Source organism: Acipenser ruthenus, chromosome 10, assembly GCF_902713425.1.
Source record: "Acipenser ruthenus chromosome 10, fAciRut3.2 maternal haplotype, whole genome shotgun sequence".
Taxonomy (NCBI): domain Eukaryota; kingdom Metazoa; phylum Chordata; class Actinopteri; order Acipenseriformes; family Acipenseridae; genus Acipenser; species Acipenser ruthenus.
This window is the reverse complement of record NC_081198.1, coordinates 49931593-49945783: the sequence shown is the minus strand read 5'-3', so window position 1 is coordinate 49945783 and position 14191 is coordinate 49931593. Positions and strand designations below refer to the sequence as shown.

Here is a 14191-nt window from a genome sequence, read left to right as displayed (position 1 = left end):
CGTCGTGGAACAGATTGGGAGCGTTATTTAGATCCGAAGCTATTTAGAATAAAAGAGATCCTCCCATCTCTGCTGTGTGTCAAGCTCCATTGCTGACCTGGTTTCACTTCCTGTCTGCCTGAGCCCACTTCCATTGTAATGGTCACTTTAAAAGCTGCCCTGAATCTCTGGCCCTCCTCCCCTCCAACCCGGACACACACACACAATATTGTTCTTTTGACACTACGTCACCCCTGCTAACAGCTCTACTTATTTGTTTTATCAAATAGCTATGAAAGACCTACAATACAGTAAAGACCTATCCTAAGGGTACTGTAAATAGAGGTAAGACAGCTGTTCTATACATCTCTGCTTCAGGTTGAACCAGAGCCAGGCTACTTCATTACATTTGAGACCTCAGCTTAACCAAGCTTTTGTTATCCTTTGTAATGCAGTATGGCAGAAAAAAATATGTACATAAAATCCTGTATATATTTGAAATTGGGGAATAAAAGTATGTTTTATGTCATTTAAGAACTAACAAAAACAGATTATATCCACTATCCTGGATAGATGTCTGTTTGCCCTTAAAAAAAAAAAATTACATTAACGCAAGGTGCCTGAGGAAAAAACAACCATTCAAGAAAACTGGATACCATGATTATAATCTCCAAAAATAGAATGAAATACTCTTACCGGTCTGAGCTTCAGTGGTAGAGTGAAAGCCTGAGAGTATTAGGCCCAAGAGGGCGCACAATGGCAAGTATCGATGTTTCCGCATTTTGTATCAACTCACCAGGTATTAGTGACCTACGAATAAAAAATGAAAATAAGGGTTAATTTAAATGTACGTTCACTTCCGTCATAAAACAGATACTGCAAATACTACATTCAGAAAGTACAGAAAACACTGCGTTAAAATGACCACCGTAGTACCATCCCAGAGCTACATTACTACTATTTTAAACCAGTTCAAACGAGTTTATGAGTGGTGTCTATTATAGTGCTGCGTGGTGATGAAATTGAAACCCCAGGATTAGGAAAGGGCATGACAAAAGCCTTTAAAATGAATGGTTATATTCTATTTAAATGCAATATATCCCATGCATAAGTCATTAAATAAGAAAAATACATTATAGAACGTAATAAAACTAGTGTGTGATTCCTAAGCAGATTTATACCCACTGTACTATCCTAACATGCACGCAGTGTCAAAGCGGATGCCATTCTAATACTACTGCTTCTGCATTCTCTGTACCACATCCATACCAATGGCAGCTTCGATATGGGAGCTCTCCTGTAAACATATTGGACTACAGTCATTCCATGGCAGCATCTCAATCCCTTTTCATTGTGGCTCAGGGCCAGGTTATTTTTTATTTTTATTATTAAATTAAATATATTTAGTATACAGTATTTTCCTGGGATTGGCACCATCCATGCTGGCAACCCCACCTGGGAAAACAACCACTCCACATGTGCAATTATTTACCTTTGGCAGTGCTCTCACTTTCCATTTTTTCTAATTATTTTATTACCGCTAAGGGTTGTCTGGATACAAAGATTTGCTTGATTCCTAGATTATACCAGGGTGGCTAAGGTAGTCATGTTTTCCTGTGTTAGCTTTAGAGACTGAAGCGGAAAAACTGTTCTCTGCATTCCTTGTGTTGCATTAGTCACCTACTGCACTACACCCAGCTGATTGTGTGCACTGCACCTCTATATAATGTAAACTGGTCTCATAAAATCCAATACAGTACTTGGAAACCAATCAGTAAACATGTTTAAATGTACACTATAAATACAAATGATTCAATACAGGGGTCCTCAAACTGGGAGGAACAACCACAAGCTGTTGTTTATTTATTACTGCTCAGTCAATTGCAGTGAATATTTTGTAAAGAGTGGTGTTTTAAAAAGTCTGTCTGATGTTAATGTTAAAAATCTACATACAGAAGTATTTCTATGATATATTATATAAAAAAATAGTATAATGTGGGAACATTAGCAGGGTTGCTTCAGTAGAGCAAAGCTGATTACTAAAGGCCATTTTCCCTTTAGGAATATATTTCTCTAAAAGGGTTTTTACTTTGCATGCTCTACCTATTATTTAGCTCTTTTCGACCTTTTTGACCAACTAAGGTGGAATTTCTGTATAAAAATGACCAACTGGGGGTGAACTTGGGGTGTGCAGAGTAATTTCTTCCGCCCTGAAAGAGTGAGTATGTCAAGAACCCACTGAGCTTAGGCTTGTCTTAGCATTAAATTGATTGCAGGCATCTGGCAGGCAAGGAAGTGCCTGGACTTCCTGTTTGCATTAAAGTCTGCAAGAAAACAACAACATAATGACCCATCAAAGAAGAAAGTGCCCCTAGCCACTACAGATGAGTCACAGATTCTGCTGAGCTGCCGACTTTGACTCCAGATTCAAGGGTTCCTTATCTGCTGCACAGACATCCATTTAATAAAGCTGTCTGTCCAGAACACACTGTTCTTTATTACTGGATGGGATGACTAAGCATCCTGAAACCAAAAGCTTTGCTGAGAACCCAACGGAACGGAGCAGCACAGGTAATCCCAGAGCCTGGTGATTATTCAATCTATCAGTATAGCGATGGACCCAGCTACTGCAGGTGCTCAAATTCATAAAGCTCTCAAAAACCACTAAGTACTCTCGACTACTGCACACCTACTAATGTTCATAACTTTGGTGCTGGCCCCACTACTGTGATTGTATAAACAGCAGCAGTATTTGGGCCCACCGTTAATGTCAGCTGTATAGAACCCACTGTCGTGTCTTGTGCTTGCACTGCAAATGTAAAAAAATAGATCAATAATACAGTAGTCTCCGGCTAAGAGAACACCCGTCAGGGGCAAGCGAAGTGTTCTCTTAGTCGAAGTGTTCTTTAAGACGGAGTTGACCACCAGACACAGTATCAAGTCAATAAATAAATAAATAAATATTCATTACTTGTCATGACGCACGTGCATCAACATATGAAATGAATATAATAAGTAAGAGAAAGGAATAGGCAAGTGTATGTAAACAAACTATAATAATGAACTGTCAAACTAAATTAACACAGCACCCCTACACATGTTAAAAAATGCAGCAGCAGTTCTAGATTAATAATGAATCCCTGTACAGGAGCAATATTCAAGACATGCACAAAATGAGTTAACAGAATGGTGAAGCGGCACGTTTCGTTGTTTGTTTACATGTCATTTTGTAGCGATGAGGTGCACTTGTGGAAATTGGAATACAAAACGAAGCTATGACAGTGGACGATATGAAGGCGCTTCTGGAAAGATTCAGTAAACCAAACACTGTGCCTCAAGACACTCTCGCAATGACAAATCACATTTGAAAAGATTGAATAAACCATTTGAATTTAAGTTTGATGATGATGAGCTATCAGGTTACAAAACAGTACTGTATCAGTTATGAACGAATCGCTATCGGTGCTAAAAAGACGTTCTTTTAAGCAAAGTTCCTGTTCCTTTAGGCGGAGCATTTACAGTGGAAAAAATCTGTTTCATCACAAGGGTGTTTTCTTAGGTGAAGTGTTCTCTAGGAGGTGTTCCTATAAGCCGAGACTGCAGTAATAATGCATAAAATTCAGAAAATATGCAGCGTAGAAAGGATAATTATGTTTTACTGTATTGTAGTAATTTAACCTGACCATCTCCTGTACTACAGAACTGTAGTACTGACAACTGTAGTATGAAACAAAAAAACAGTAGGCCAAAACCACAAAGCTCTTGAAATATACAAACACCACACTCTAGTACAATACTACAGGCAGGGAAGAAGCATCTTCCAAAACAGCTACTGTACCAATGACTCTGTGTGACATGTATTAAATAAGAACATGATTCCATTGTGTTTCTGTTACTTCACAATATCCAACCCAATCCTCTAATGCCCTTTCACCCAATAATGTAACCACAATTCCAATTGGTAAAAGCTGCAGAGATTGGGAAGGTATCCATAAAACAATGAAACTAACATGCACAAATAATGATGACACTTGGGAAATTCAGAGCAGCCCTTACACACTGTTCTGGCATCCTTATACTGTCCATAAACTCTTTACCCCACTAGGCTTCACTGATTCCATGGAGCCTTGTTAATAGATGTGAGGCAGTTTCAGGGTGACCTGAAATAAACCTCAATGAAATAAGCAAGCACACACACGCACACGGATACAGCTTGTGTTTGTACATACTGCATCACCACATATACCTTTTTTCTATTGACAATATTTGATTTGTGAAATTCCTCCTTTCTCAATTGGAGCAGAATTCTATAAAAATACAGTAGGTTTTCCATAAGGAAGCCCACATCAGATAACCAAATGCATTAACTGGTACAGTGCCCACTTTATTTAGTGTCTGACTTACACATCACAAAATCATGCATTTGAAAGACTGGGAATTAGTGAACAGCCCTTACACAGTGCAGTATAGCACATGTGCTGTACCATTTACGGTCAACATGGACTTCGTCAATTTGTGTACAATCAAATCGTTACATGTACAGGGAGCACTGTGGTTGAAAGTCTGATTAGGATACAGCTACCCACCACCAATGTCTTGCTGTCTGGAGTTAGCAATGCCTTAAATGAGGTGTCTCAGAATTGCATTACAGTTTACACAATTTAATTGTTTTCTGCTTTCTTCCATGGTTTAGCCTTCTGTGCATTGTAACACAAAGCAGACACTGTCAAGTCAACTTGAACAGTCTAAACACTGAACTATACACCAATGTGCTGTGTTGCAGCAATGCAAAACAATATGCATTATAGCTGGAATGCAAAATAAAAATAGACTGCTCTGGTCTGCCATATAAGGGTGTCCGAAATGGCAAGTTTAAATAAACTTCCAAGTCTTCTATATACAGTATATATGTTGTTTCCTTTAATGAGATCTAGCTCCACCTAGTGGTCTTTTAGAAGTTTGCATTTTAAACAACAAAAATCCTTTATGCAAGGTTCCGAAGCCTCTGTTGTTTGATTCACAAAATAATATAATAAAAGAGACAAAATTCATTGTTCTATGAAATTCACAACAGAGGCAAACAATTATACTCCACTACAATGTATGCAGGAAAAAGAAAAAAATACAGTTTGTTCAAAAGAAAATATCATATTAATTTTATTTTAATGAGCATGTGAAAGTTACAGTATGTCACAAAACGAATCTGAGTTGCCCACAAGTAAAAAGTATACCTACAAAAGTAGAATCTTTATAAGTCCAGGAGCTAGAGGATGTTAAACAGAGCTAATGACATTGAGCACTGCCTGATTGCTTCTCTCAAAAAGCTGTTGGATCAGCCCCAGATCTAGGTTATAACACTGTCAAATGGATCATTTACACAGCCTTAAATTGTAATCTCTTTTGGTTAAGTCTCGACAGTATGCTGCTCTGAGCCCTGGTGTGTTCCCAGGAATTGTTCTGTAGAAGAAGGATACCAGTAAAAGACTGACATTCAGAAATGGGAAGTATCCAAAAAATAAGCTGAGCTGGGCAGTTACCTTACATACAGTAGATAGCCAATGGCCAAATCAAAAAACACTGATAGACACCAGAGATTTCTCTCAAGTGATTCATGAAAATGTTATTTGGAAAAGATGCCATCATTTTAATTGCTTTCCCAGGCACAAGCAAATGGTGCTTTCTCAACTAGATTAAAATCACATTACTGTTAAAAAATAAAACACAATACCAGTAAAATGAAGGCAAATTTGAAGTTGCAGTTTCACAAACTCTTTTTTAAAGTTAACAGAAATGTAATCTAATTGCCTGATTTTTTTAGTATTGTTATTTTTTTATTAATATAATAATATAAAAATGATGTTTGTCCATAGCAGACACAGACACACACACACACACACACACGCTGCAACATCAGGAAAAAACAAACTTTGTGCAAACTAACTGAAGAAAGACTTTTCTTACATGGTAATTAAGACCCCATAGGTCACTTGGTGAAAGTATGTGATGAGAATGGTCCTGTTGATAGGAATAAGCCTGTAAATATCAAGTTAGTCAATAAAAATAACCACACACTACTGTAATTAAAAGGACACTAAATACAGTGCTTGACACCAACTCAAAGACTGCATTTCTCACTGATTCTGCACGTGCTCTGGACTCTTGCATCCCTTGCACATTGCATTTAGCTGTCACTGTGTATTGTCATAGTCTGTCAGCAATGATGTCTCATATCAACATGATATTTCAGAATGGCAGCTGGCAGTCCCTCCAATTGCGCAGGTCTCTTCTATTACAGCAGCTTTACCTATTACCACTACCACAGGCAAGAGTCAAAAGAAACGACAAACACAAATCACTATAAAGGCACTTTTTATGGCTGTTAAAGCCACTCCAGGTTCTACCATGTACTTAATTAGAAAGACAGCAGGGTGTCAATGTAAAACACTTATTCTTACAGTTTGAGGAACTGAGCCATTCTTCCATGTCTTACTAGTACTGTTAGCCTAATTAGATAGACTGCAGAAGTTCATATAATAAGTAAACAGCAAACGCTTTAGAATAGGAACCAAACTCTCAACAACTACAAAACAACAAACCACCAAATGACTTGACTGCATGTTCTTTCTTCAAAGAAAAATAACAAAACAAACCAGCTATTCAGTTTAAACCATGTTCTCCTGAATAGCTTTTTTTTTTTTTATAAACCAGTGCATTACTTTTTTTAAGCTGCATTTTTTTGGGATGTTTAAATGTAATTCTGTCTATGGCTATTGCATTTATAATGCTTCATTAACACTCTATAACACAGTTATTAAACATCTATTATATATTTGTAAAATATTTATAAAACATTAACAAATAACCTTAATATAAGGTGTTACCCATTTTCTTATAGGTCAGTATGGAAATATACAAGCAAACTAAATTTAATCAAGACACACTGGGCAGGATTTAAAAAAAAAGCAGTGCTATTGTATCAAACTCATGGTATAGTAACGGGAGCTTTAGTAGCAAGTGGTTTTCAAACAAAATGGAAGTATAATTCGCTTTTATGGAAACTACTAGCGTACAGCGAGACGTCTCTTTCACCAGCAGCAGCCAAATGGAAATGAAATAAACAATAATTGGAATATCTATTTTGTGTATAATAGCCATCTATCTGTATTGGTTGGAATTTATTTTCTTATGTTGACATCTACTTTTGTATGTAATTTAGTATGTATGATTGTAGGCTATAAATAAATATGTCTGAAGTGTTATATGTGTTTGTAGTTGTTAGTTATTATACAGGTATACCATGTATGTAACACTTTATTATACATTTATTAAGCTTTTAAAATTATGATAGAACTCCCCACCCAATACACAATTTGTTTATAATTAATTGTTCGGTGAATTCCTCTAATCATGCATTTTCTCTGGTACTGTTTGCTCGCCTCCGTGAAAAATAAACTTTATAAAAGCAGGGTTGGCGATTTTATTGATTTCTTTTTTTAAAAAAATCTGATTTATTTGATATAAATCAGATTTTTTTATTTAAATCTTTTCGTCTATTGATTCACCCCATTGCCACTGTACTTTATGCATCCATGCATGCCACATTGCAATGTCACTGTTCCAGGCTTAAGGTTACAAATTGTTAAAAGAAGTGAACACATCTCATTCATAACCACAAGTATATAAAAGCAGGGTTGGCAATTTTATTGATTTCTTCTTTTAAAAATCGGATTTATTTGATTTTAATCAGATTTTTTTTATTTAAATCATTTTTTTAAATCTGTTTTTCTTTATTTGAATAGATTTTTTAATTGTTTTTAATTTATTTTTTTAATTATGGAATTTTTTTTGTAGTACCGTAGTTGTAGCTCTACAGTACCTCCAAACTGTACATTTAAGGATGTTGGAAATGGTGGTTTGTGAATAGTTACATACCAAACTAAATTACTCAATCTTAAATGAATATATAAATAACACAAATTATTTATCATTGTGGCATCCTCTAAATGTGAACTACAACATGTGAACTACAAGAATTTAGAGATGGAGTACGTCAGAGAAAAATCTCACTCATCACAGGCATACTTTTCTTTTACTTTTCTTTCTTTGATTTCCTCTTTCTGTGTCAGTCAGTTGTTATTTAGGACTATTTTGCTTTTTACAGTGTGTTCAATTGTTAAAGTTCCTGATTGCACCACTAAATAAACCTGGTTTCAGCGGGTCTTAACACAGTGCTCAATTGTCTATTTGGGACCCCACTGCACTGTCATCAGAATCGCTTCGGTGAATATGTTAATGATGGGGCAGGCGCTCTATAACGGTGCAAGATATGTCTTCAGAATACCATTTCAGTGCAGTATTTTTTTCAAAAAGAATTTGAATAAACACTCAGTATGCACAAAACAAAAACTCTCCTGTCCCTTTCTAGTATTGACTATCTAACTGCAGGAAACTATCCCACACTGTGCAGTTTTACCAGCGTATGCCTTGGAACAATGGAGAATGCTTACCCTGAAACTGCAGCAATGCAGAAATGAATTGGAATAGTTAACATTTTTGGGACCTTTCTCCCAAACAGTATTGCCCTTTTTATGGTGCAGCTCTCAACTCCTGTTCACATTGTACGAAGGATGACAAATAGCAAAACAGAGAGTACTGTATATAGTCTAACACTGATAAACGATAAACAAAAGAGGGAAGTTTATTCAAAGGCTCTGTCTGACATTAGCCAGATGCTAGCAAAGAATGTTTAATCAAAGGTGGGGCGTGGAGCCTGATGTTAATCCTGATGTTACTGCAGAACAAACATAATGCTAAGCAGTGATGTAAAGAGTTTCTTGAACCCTTGCTTTTTGAAGGTCTTGGGTTAGTAGTTATGTTATATACAGTACATCTATAGGAGCTACAGCATATGTATGCAAGATTTCCGCATTGCAGGATTTTGAAAGAACTAGCCACATAAAACCATGCAGTAATCAGTGTTGTCCTTTTCCTTTCCTGAAAACAAAATGAGTCATCTTACCAAGTGTATCACTATAGGCAGCTGATGTACATGTTGTGCAAATCTTTTAAAAAGCCTGGTTTATTCATAACATTTCAGTTTAGATTGCTCTGTAGTAAATAGAAAACAGCAAGCACTGAAGTATTGCCATCTGTTAACCCTTTACTACAAAAAGTATTTTCTTGATTGGGCCCTCAACATTCCACCTGAAAAAATTATAAAAATATCTTTTATAGCAAAATGAAGAAATCAAAAACCAAACAGCAACCTGGAAATGCCAAAATACAACCTTCTAGACGCATTGCAGAATTCAGGGTTCAGCACTGGTACTTTAGGGTTTCAGCACCAAATAAAACCTTATCCTCATATTGAAAAACACATTCAGCAAACATAATATGCATTCTGCAAACATATTGTCATGCAAACCGGCAAAAATAAAATAGTACAGCATAATAAAGTACTGTCGGAGCCCAACAAAGTTTAAGATTATCTACTCTTCGCTTGGCAATTGTCTTTGTCTCTTTTTAAAAAAAAAAAAAAAAAAATCATGTACTTAATGTTATCATTATGTCATAGATACACTATGTGTAAAATATGTGTTTTTAAATATTACATAGAAAGACTACTAGTTACATATTGTTACATTTGCCTTTTACTGAGTTGATTGAAATGACCCAGCTTGTATCTCACGCTTCAGATACTGTGCATAGGGGTTGGATAAACATAATAGAATGGTCATATATATATATATATATATATATATATATATATATATATATATATATATATATATATTTCATTCACAGCGGATTACAAAGAAAGGCAAAACGTATGGTACTAGCACTGTATAATTTATACTCGTCAAAAACATATCTCGTCTGTACATAATGGATTTCAACCAGAAGTACAATTTTAGCACATTGCAGGTTCTAATTTTCTGCCAGATCACAAGACATGTGGGAGCAATGGAAAAGGAGCCAGATTCAATTCACTTTTTTTTTTTCCTCCAGCGCAAAGCTTCCTGTTTTTAAGTTAGCAATAAACTATGTGTTTACTTCTGTATGTTTTATTGCCAAAGATTTATTTACTTCAACAAAAGCTTAGTAAACCGGCCCCCCGTCCTTTAGACTCAACAGACTTGATACGGTAGACTACACCTTTGCGCAGCAATTTGGACACTGTATTCAGCAATTTACCGTACTGTACTAAGCAGTACTCTGCTGTGCTTGCAGCTTGAAACTGCGCCCAGAAGACCCGACACAGCCTATGGTTTTTCTCACACACCTGTTTCGCGTCTGCGTTTAAGCTGCAGCAGAAGAGCGCGCGCTCAAGAACTAATCCCTGCAACATCTGCAAAGTGCACAAGAAAAAAATCCAAAAACGAATACAATATTATTCTAGAATTACATTTATGCGATAAACAAATACCTTGTCGGTGCAATGCATTCAAGTTGCATGCATGCGAAACTTAAAAAAAAAAAAAAAAAAGAAAAAAAACGTACTGCTCCTCAGCATATTTCTTAATTTATTTCTTTTAATTCTTTTATATGAGCTATAATTAGCTCGTTTACAACTGCGTCCGACAGCACATTTCAAGCAATGACGCTGGCCATACAACAATCCACGTTTTCTCCCAGTTTTACTACATATTTATTTTATGTGTTTTTCAAATTTAAGAGTTGGTGTCGATATTGACACCTAAGTATTTAAAAGTATCAACGCTCTCAAAAGGTGTATTGTTACAAGTAACAATAATACAATTGGAATTATTGTTTTGTATCACTTTCTCTGAACCAAATAACACAACTATTTTTATCAAACCGATCTTCAAGTTCAAAAAAGTAATTCTGTAGTGTCTTTAGTTAAATCATAGACATTGTCAGAGCTGTAATAAACCACAGTGTCATCCGCATACATGATATGTATATGTACAGAACTTTTTCTGCAGACAGTAGGTATTCAATTAATAAAAATAAAAAACATACAAGAGGTCATAGACATAAAATCAGATTTCTTTCTGTCAAAGACAACAGCTTGGGAACGTTCTGATAAATACGATTAAAACCACAACAGTGTAGTACCCGTAACTGCAAGATTTATTAACTTATTAAAAAGTTTTATGATTAACTAAATCAAAGGCCTAGAGAAGTCGATAAAGACCGCACCAGTTATTTTCTTTCTCTATAGCCTAACGCATATCATTTGTTAATTTCAGCAATGATGTCGTTGTCAAATGAGCGGTTCTAAAATCTGATTGACAATTAGTTAATAAATTATTTGTTGTTAAATAACCAGTCAGTTGAATTTGGACAATTCTTTCAATGATCTTTAATTAGCTCTTTTACATCGGCGTCCATATGTAATTTCAATAAATAAATGACTTACCCTGAGCTAAATTGCAGCAATCCAGTAATAAATTGCAACTGTTTTATTTTACAAATGCCTTTGGGTCATTGTTCTCCCAATGATGTCCTTTTCTGTGGTGCAGCTCCCCTGGTGATAACTGATAGCCTAACTGAAGTGGTTGAAATAAAACAAGCGCAAGAAGAAAGGACTATATAGATGATAACCCTTCCCGCTAGCCCATGCAAGGAGCTGTGACAGCAGCAGCAAGGGGTAGAGACACTGGACCAGCTCTGCGAGCTCTGGACTTCGCCCACTTTACATCCTCCTCCCACTTTTTGTAGAAAGAACGAAAAATACGGACAAACACTAAATAAAAACCAGACGCGCACAGCTCTGTTTGGTCTGGAAGCTGTTTGAAGATGATGTCATCATTTGGAATGGAACGGCACCCTTCTCTTAAACCGACTCTTCTGAGCTTATATTAGTTTGGAACTTTTTATTTATCTCCCCTTTAAATATCATAGGCTGTGTTTAAAAGCAAATCACGAATCCATGTGCATTATGCTTTTAACACACGATTTCCTCTTAAATACACCGATAAGTTTTTTAGTTTTTTTTTTATTTTTTTTTTTTTATCTTTATAGCCTACTACATTTTGTATTGCTTTTTCCCAGGTCATTTACTTTACCATTGCAGAAAATGCATGATTTAGGCATGGGGAAGGTATGATATAATTGCAAATGAAATTTTACCAAAACACATATCCACTTTACCCATTACTTCTACTGTACTTTATGCAAAAGGTCAATGCATGAGGAGGGACTGCTTCTAAAATGGGGGGGTCACGTGTTTCTTTCAATTTAAGTAGGTTTTGAATAGGAGTATGCCTTGATATTCCCTGTGGATCCAGCAGCCAAATCAGCCAAATCCATTACCTTTAGTTGGCAATGCAAAATCAGGGTTCATTTATGGTGTGGGTTAGGCAAGCAAAGTTAAGGATGTATTATATTGCATTGCATTGTACTGTACTGTATTTACTACAGTGCAGATTGCTCAAATTCCTGTAATATAGTTAAACAGGGGGAGTTCTGAAACCAAGGTCTGGATGCAGGACTAGTGTGTGTTTCTAATCCAACTCAATTACAATTTAAAGGGTTAACTCAGGTTTTTTACCTGAGAAAAAAAATAAACTTCTAAATTCCAAAATAGTCAACAACCAAATCTGTAGTTACAAATCACAAATAGCTTGGGCCCAGCATCACCCCCTTTGTATCCCTTGTGGCACCTCTACAAAAAAACACCAATTATTCGCTTTATACAGCTGGTACATAATCAATTGACTTCATTAATTAATTAAAATAAATAACAACAGGAAAAAATACACAAACACCACATTATGAATATGCTTAGTTTAAATAACTAACCACTTTAATTAAATAGAGCTTAAGCACTTAATTGTTTAATGAGCATGGTTTAATTGCATAGGATTGGCAAACATTTTAACAAATGGGCAACAGCAGAATTAAGAATGTGGTATACAGATAATAAACAACTCAAAGCATTGTTGAGAATGTGAAAAATCCAAGCTTGTCATGGCCAGCAGTTGGTAAGTGTCCCATGTGTGTTTTCTTAAGGCTCCAACACTATGGAACTCTCTGCCTCATTCTGTCAGAGAAGCTAGGGCTCTAAATGCCTTTAAATCAAGACTGAAAATGTATTTTTACAAACCAGCCTTCTAGCATAGTTTTTTATTATGCGATAGAACTGCTTTTTTTGTTGTCCTTCCTAATTTCACATTTTAGTAATGTTCCTACTATGTTGTTTTTATTGTTCTTTTTATATGAACTGGCTTTCTTTCTGTTAGCAAAGTTTGTATTTAACTGTCTTATTACAATTAATTGATTTTTAACTTTGTCTAACGCACCTTGGGGTCCATGTGATGTGCTATATAAAGGTGAATAAATAAAATAAATAAATCAATACATAAGACACTGTGGCTGACAGATTTGTGTAGGAACTGAAAGCAGTACTTGCCACTATCTTTTTTATTTAAAGTCCATTTAAAACACAACAGTTTAAAATTAACCCTTTAATTAACTGTTTGTTCTGCATTGGAAATAAAAATACAGTATATATATTCAAAATATATTTGTCAAGATTGTAAATCTTTCCTTCAGCCATAAAGAAGCAAGTTTTGATAAAAGACCTATTGCAGCTTTGAGATACCTTCACAGCAGCTTCAAAAAGGTGTTAACTCATAGGCATAAAACAGGCACTCCCTTTTTAAACTATGTTATACATAATGAATACCGAGATCTTATGAAGCTGAGGGCCCGGCCAAAATGACTCTTCTCAGGTGCACATACTAAACCCTTGATACATACTAGTGTGCCTATAAGTACAGTCCTAGAAAGAAGGGAAAAAAAGTTTAATTTGTTCCAGAATCTGAATATAATCTAGGTATCGGTGCAGTCGTGGGCATTTCTGTTGCATAGTGCTTTTTAAAAAGGGACATGCTTAGCTGGAGTCATGTGCATTTGCAACGTGTTCATTCTTTATTAATACATTCCGGATATAGTGCAGTACAGGAGTTATATTTGGGATAATGGGCCTTGCTACTTTTAAGAGGAAACTTCCACATCCTATTAAATATATCGATGATATGGTTAAATTCTTCTTTTTTTTAAGCAGCTGCACTTCTGTGCTGAATGGGTTTGGGTTGAAAATGAAATGGAACAGCAACAACTAAAAAATACCAATACAATTCAATTCTGTGATTTTGCTAAAAAAAATAAAATAAAGGAATAACATTATTACAACGTGAGTTAGGCAGCTCATGTCAACCTAAATAAACACAGTATTAATCAG

At 35.6% G+C, this 14191-nt stretch overlaps 1 protein-coding gene across 3 annotated transcripts in view; it reads right to left on the bottom strand.

Moving 5' to 3' along the window:
• Positions 1 to 11604, bottom strand: part of LOC117412744 (collagen alpha-3(VI) chain-like) — a 59909-nt gene extending 48305 nt beyond the window's left edge. Inside the window, exons 1-2 of one of the 3 annotated variants that reach the window (XM_034021303.3) lie at positions 11363 to 11604; positions 676 to 789 (exon numbers count right to left, since the gene is read on the bottom strand). In XM_034021303.3, coding sequence (XP_033877194.3) covers positions 676 to 760 — 85 coding nt within the window. In that variant the 5' untranslated portion in view covers positions 761 to 789; positions 11363 to 11604. The remainder of the gene's footprint in view (positions 1 to 675; positions 790 to 11362) is intronic. The other 2 variants (XM_059032513.1, XM_034021336.3) reach the window with 2 other exon arrangements.
• Positions 11605 to 14191: the final 2587 nt, after the last annotated feature.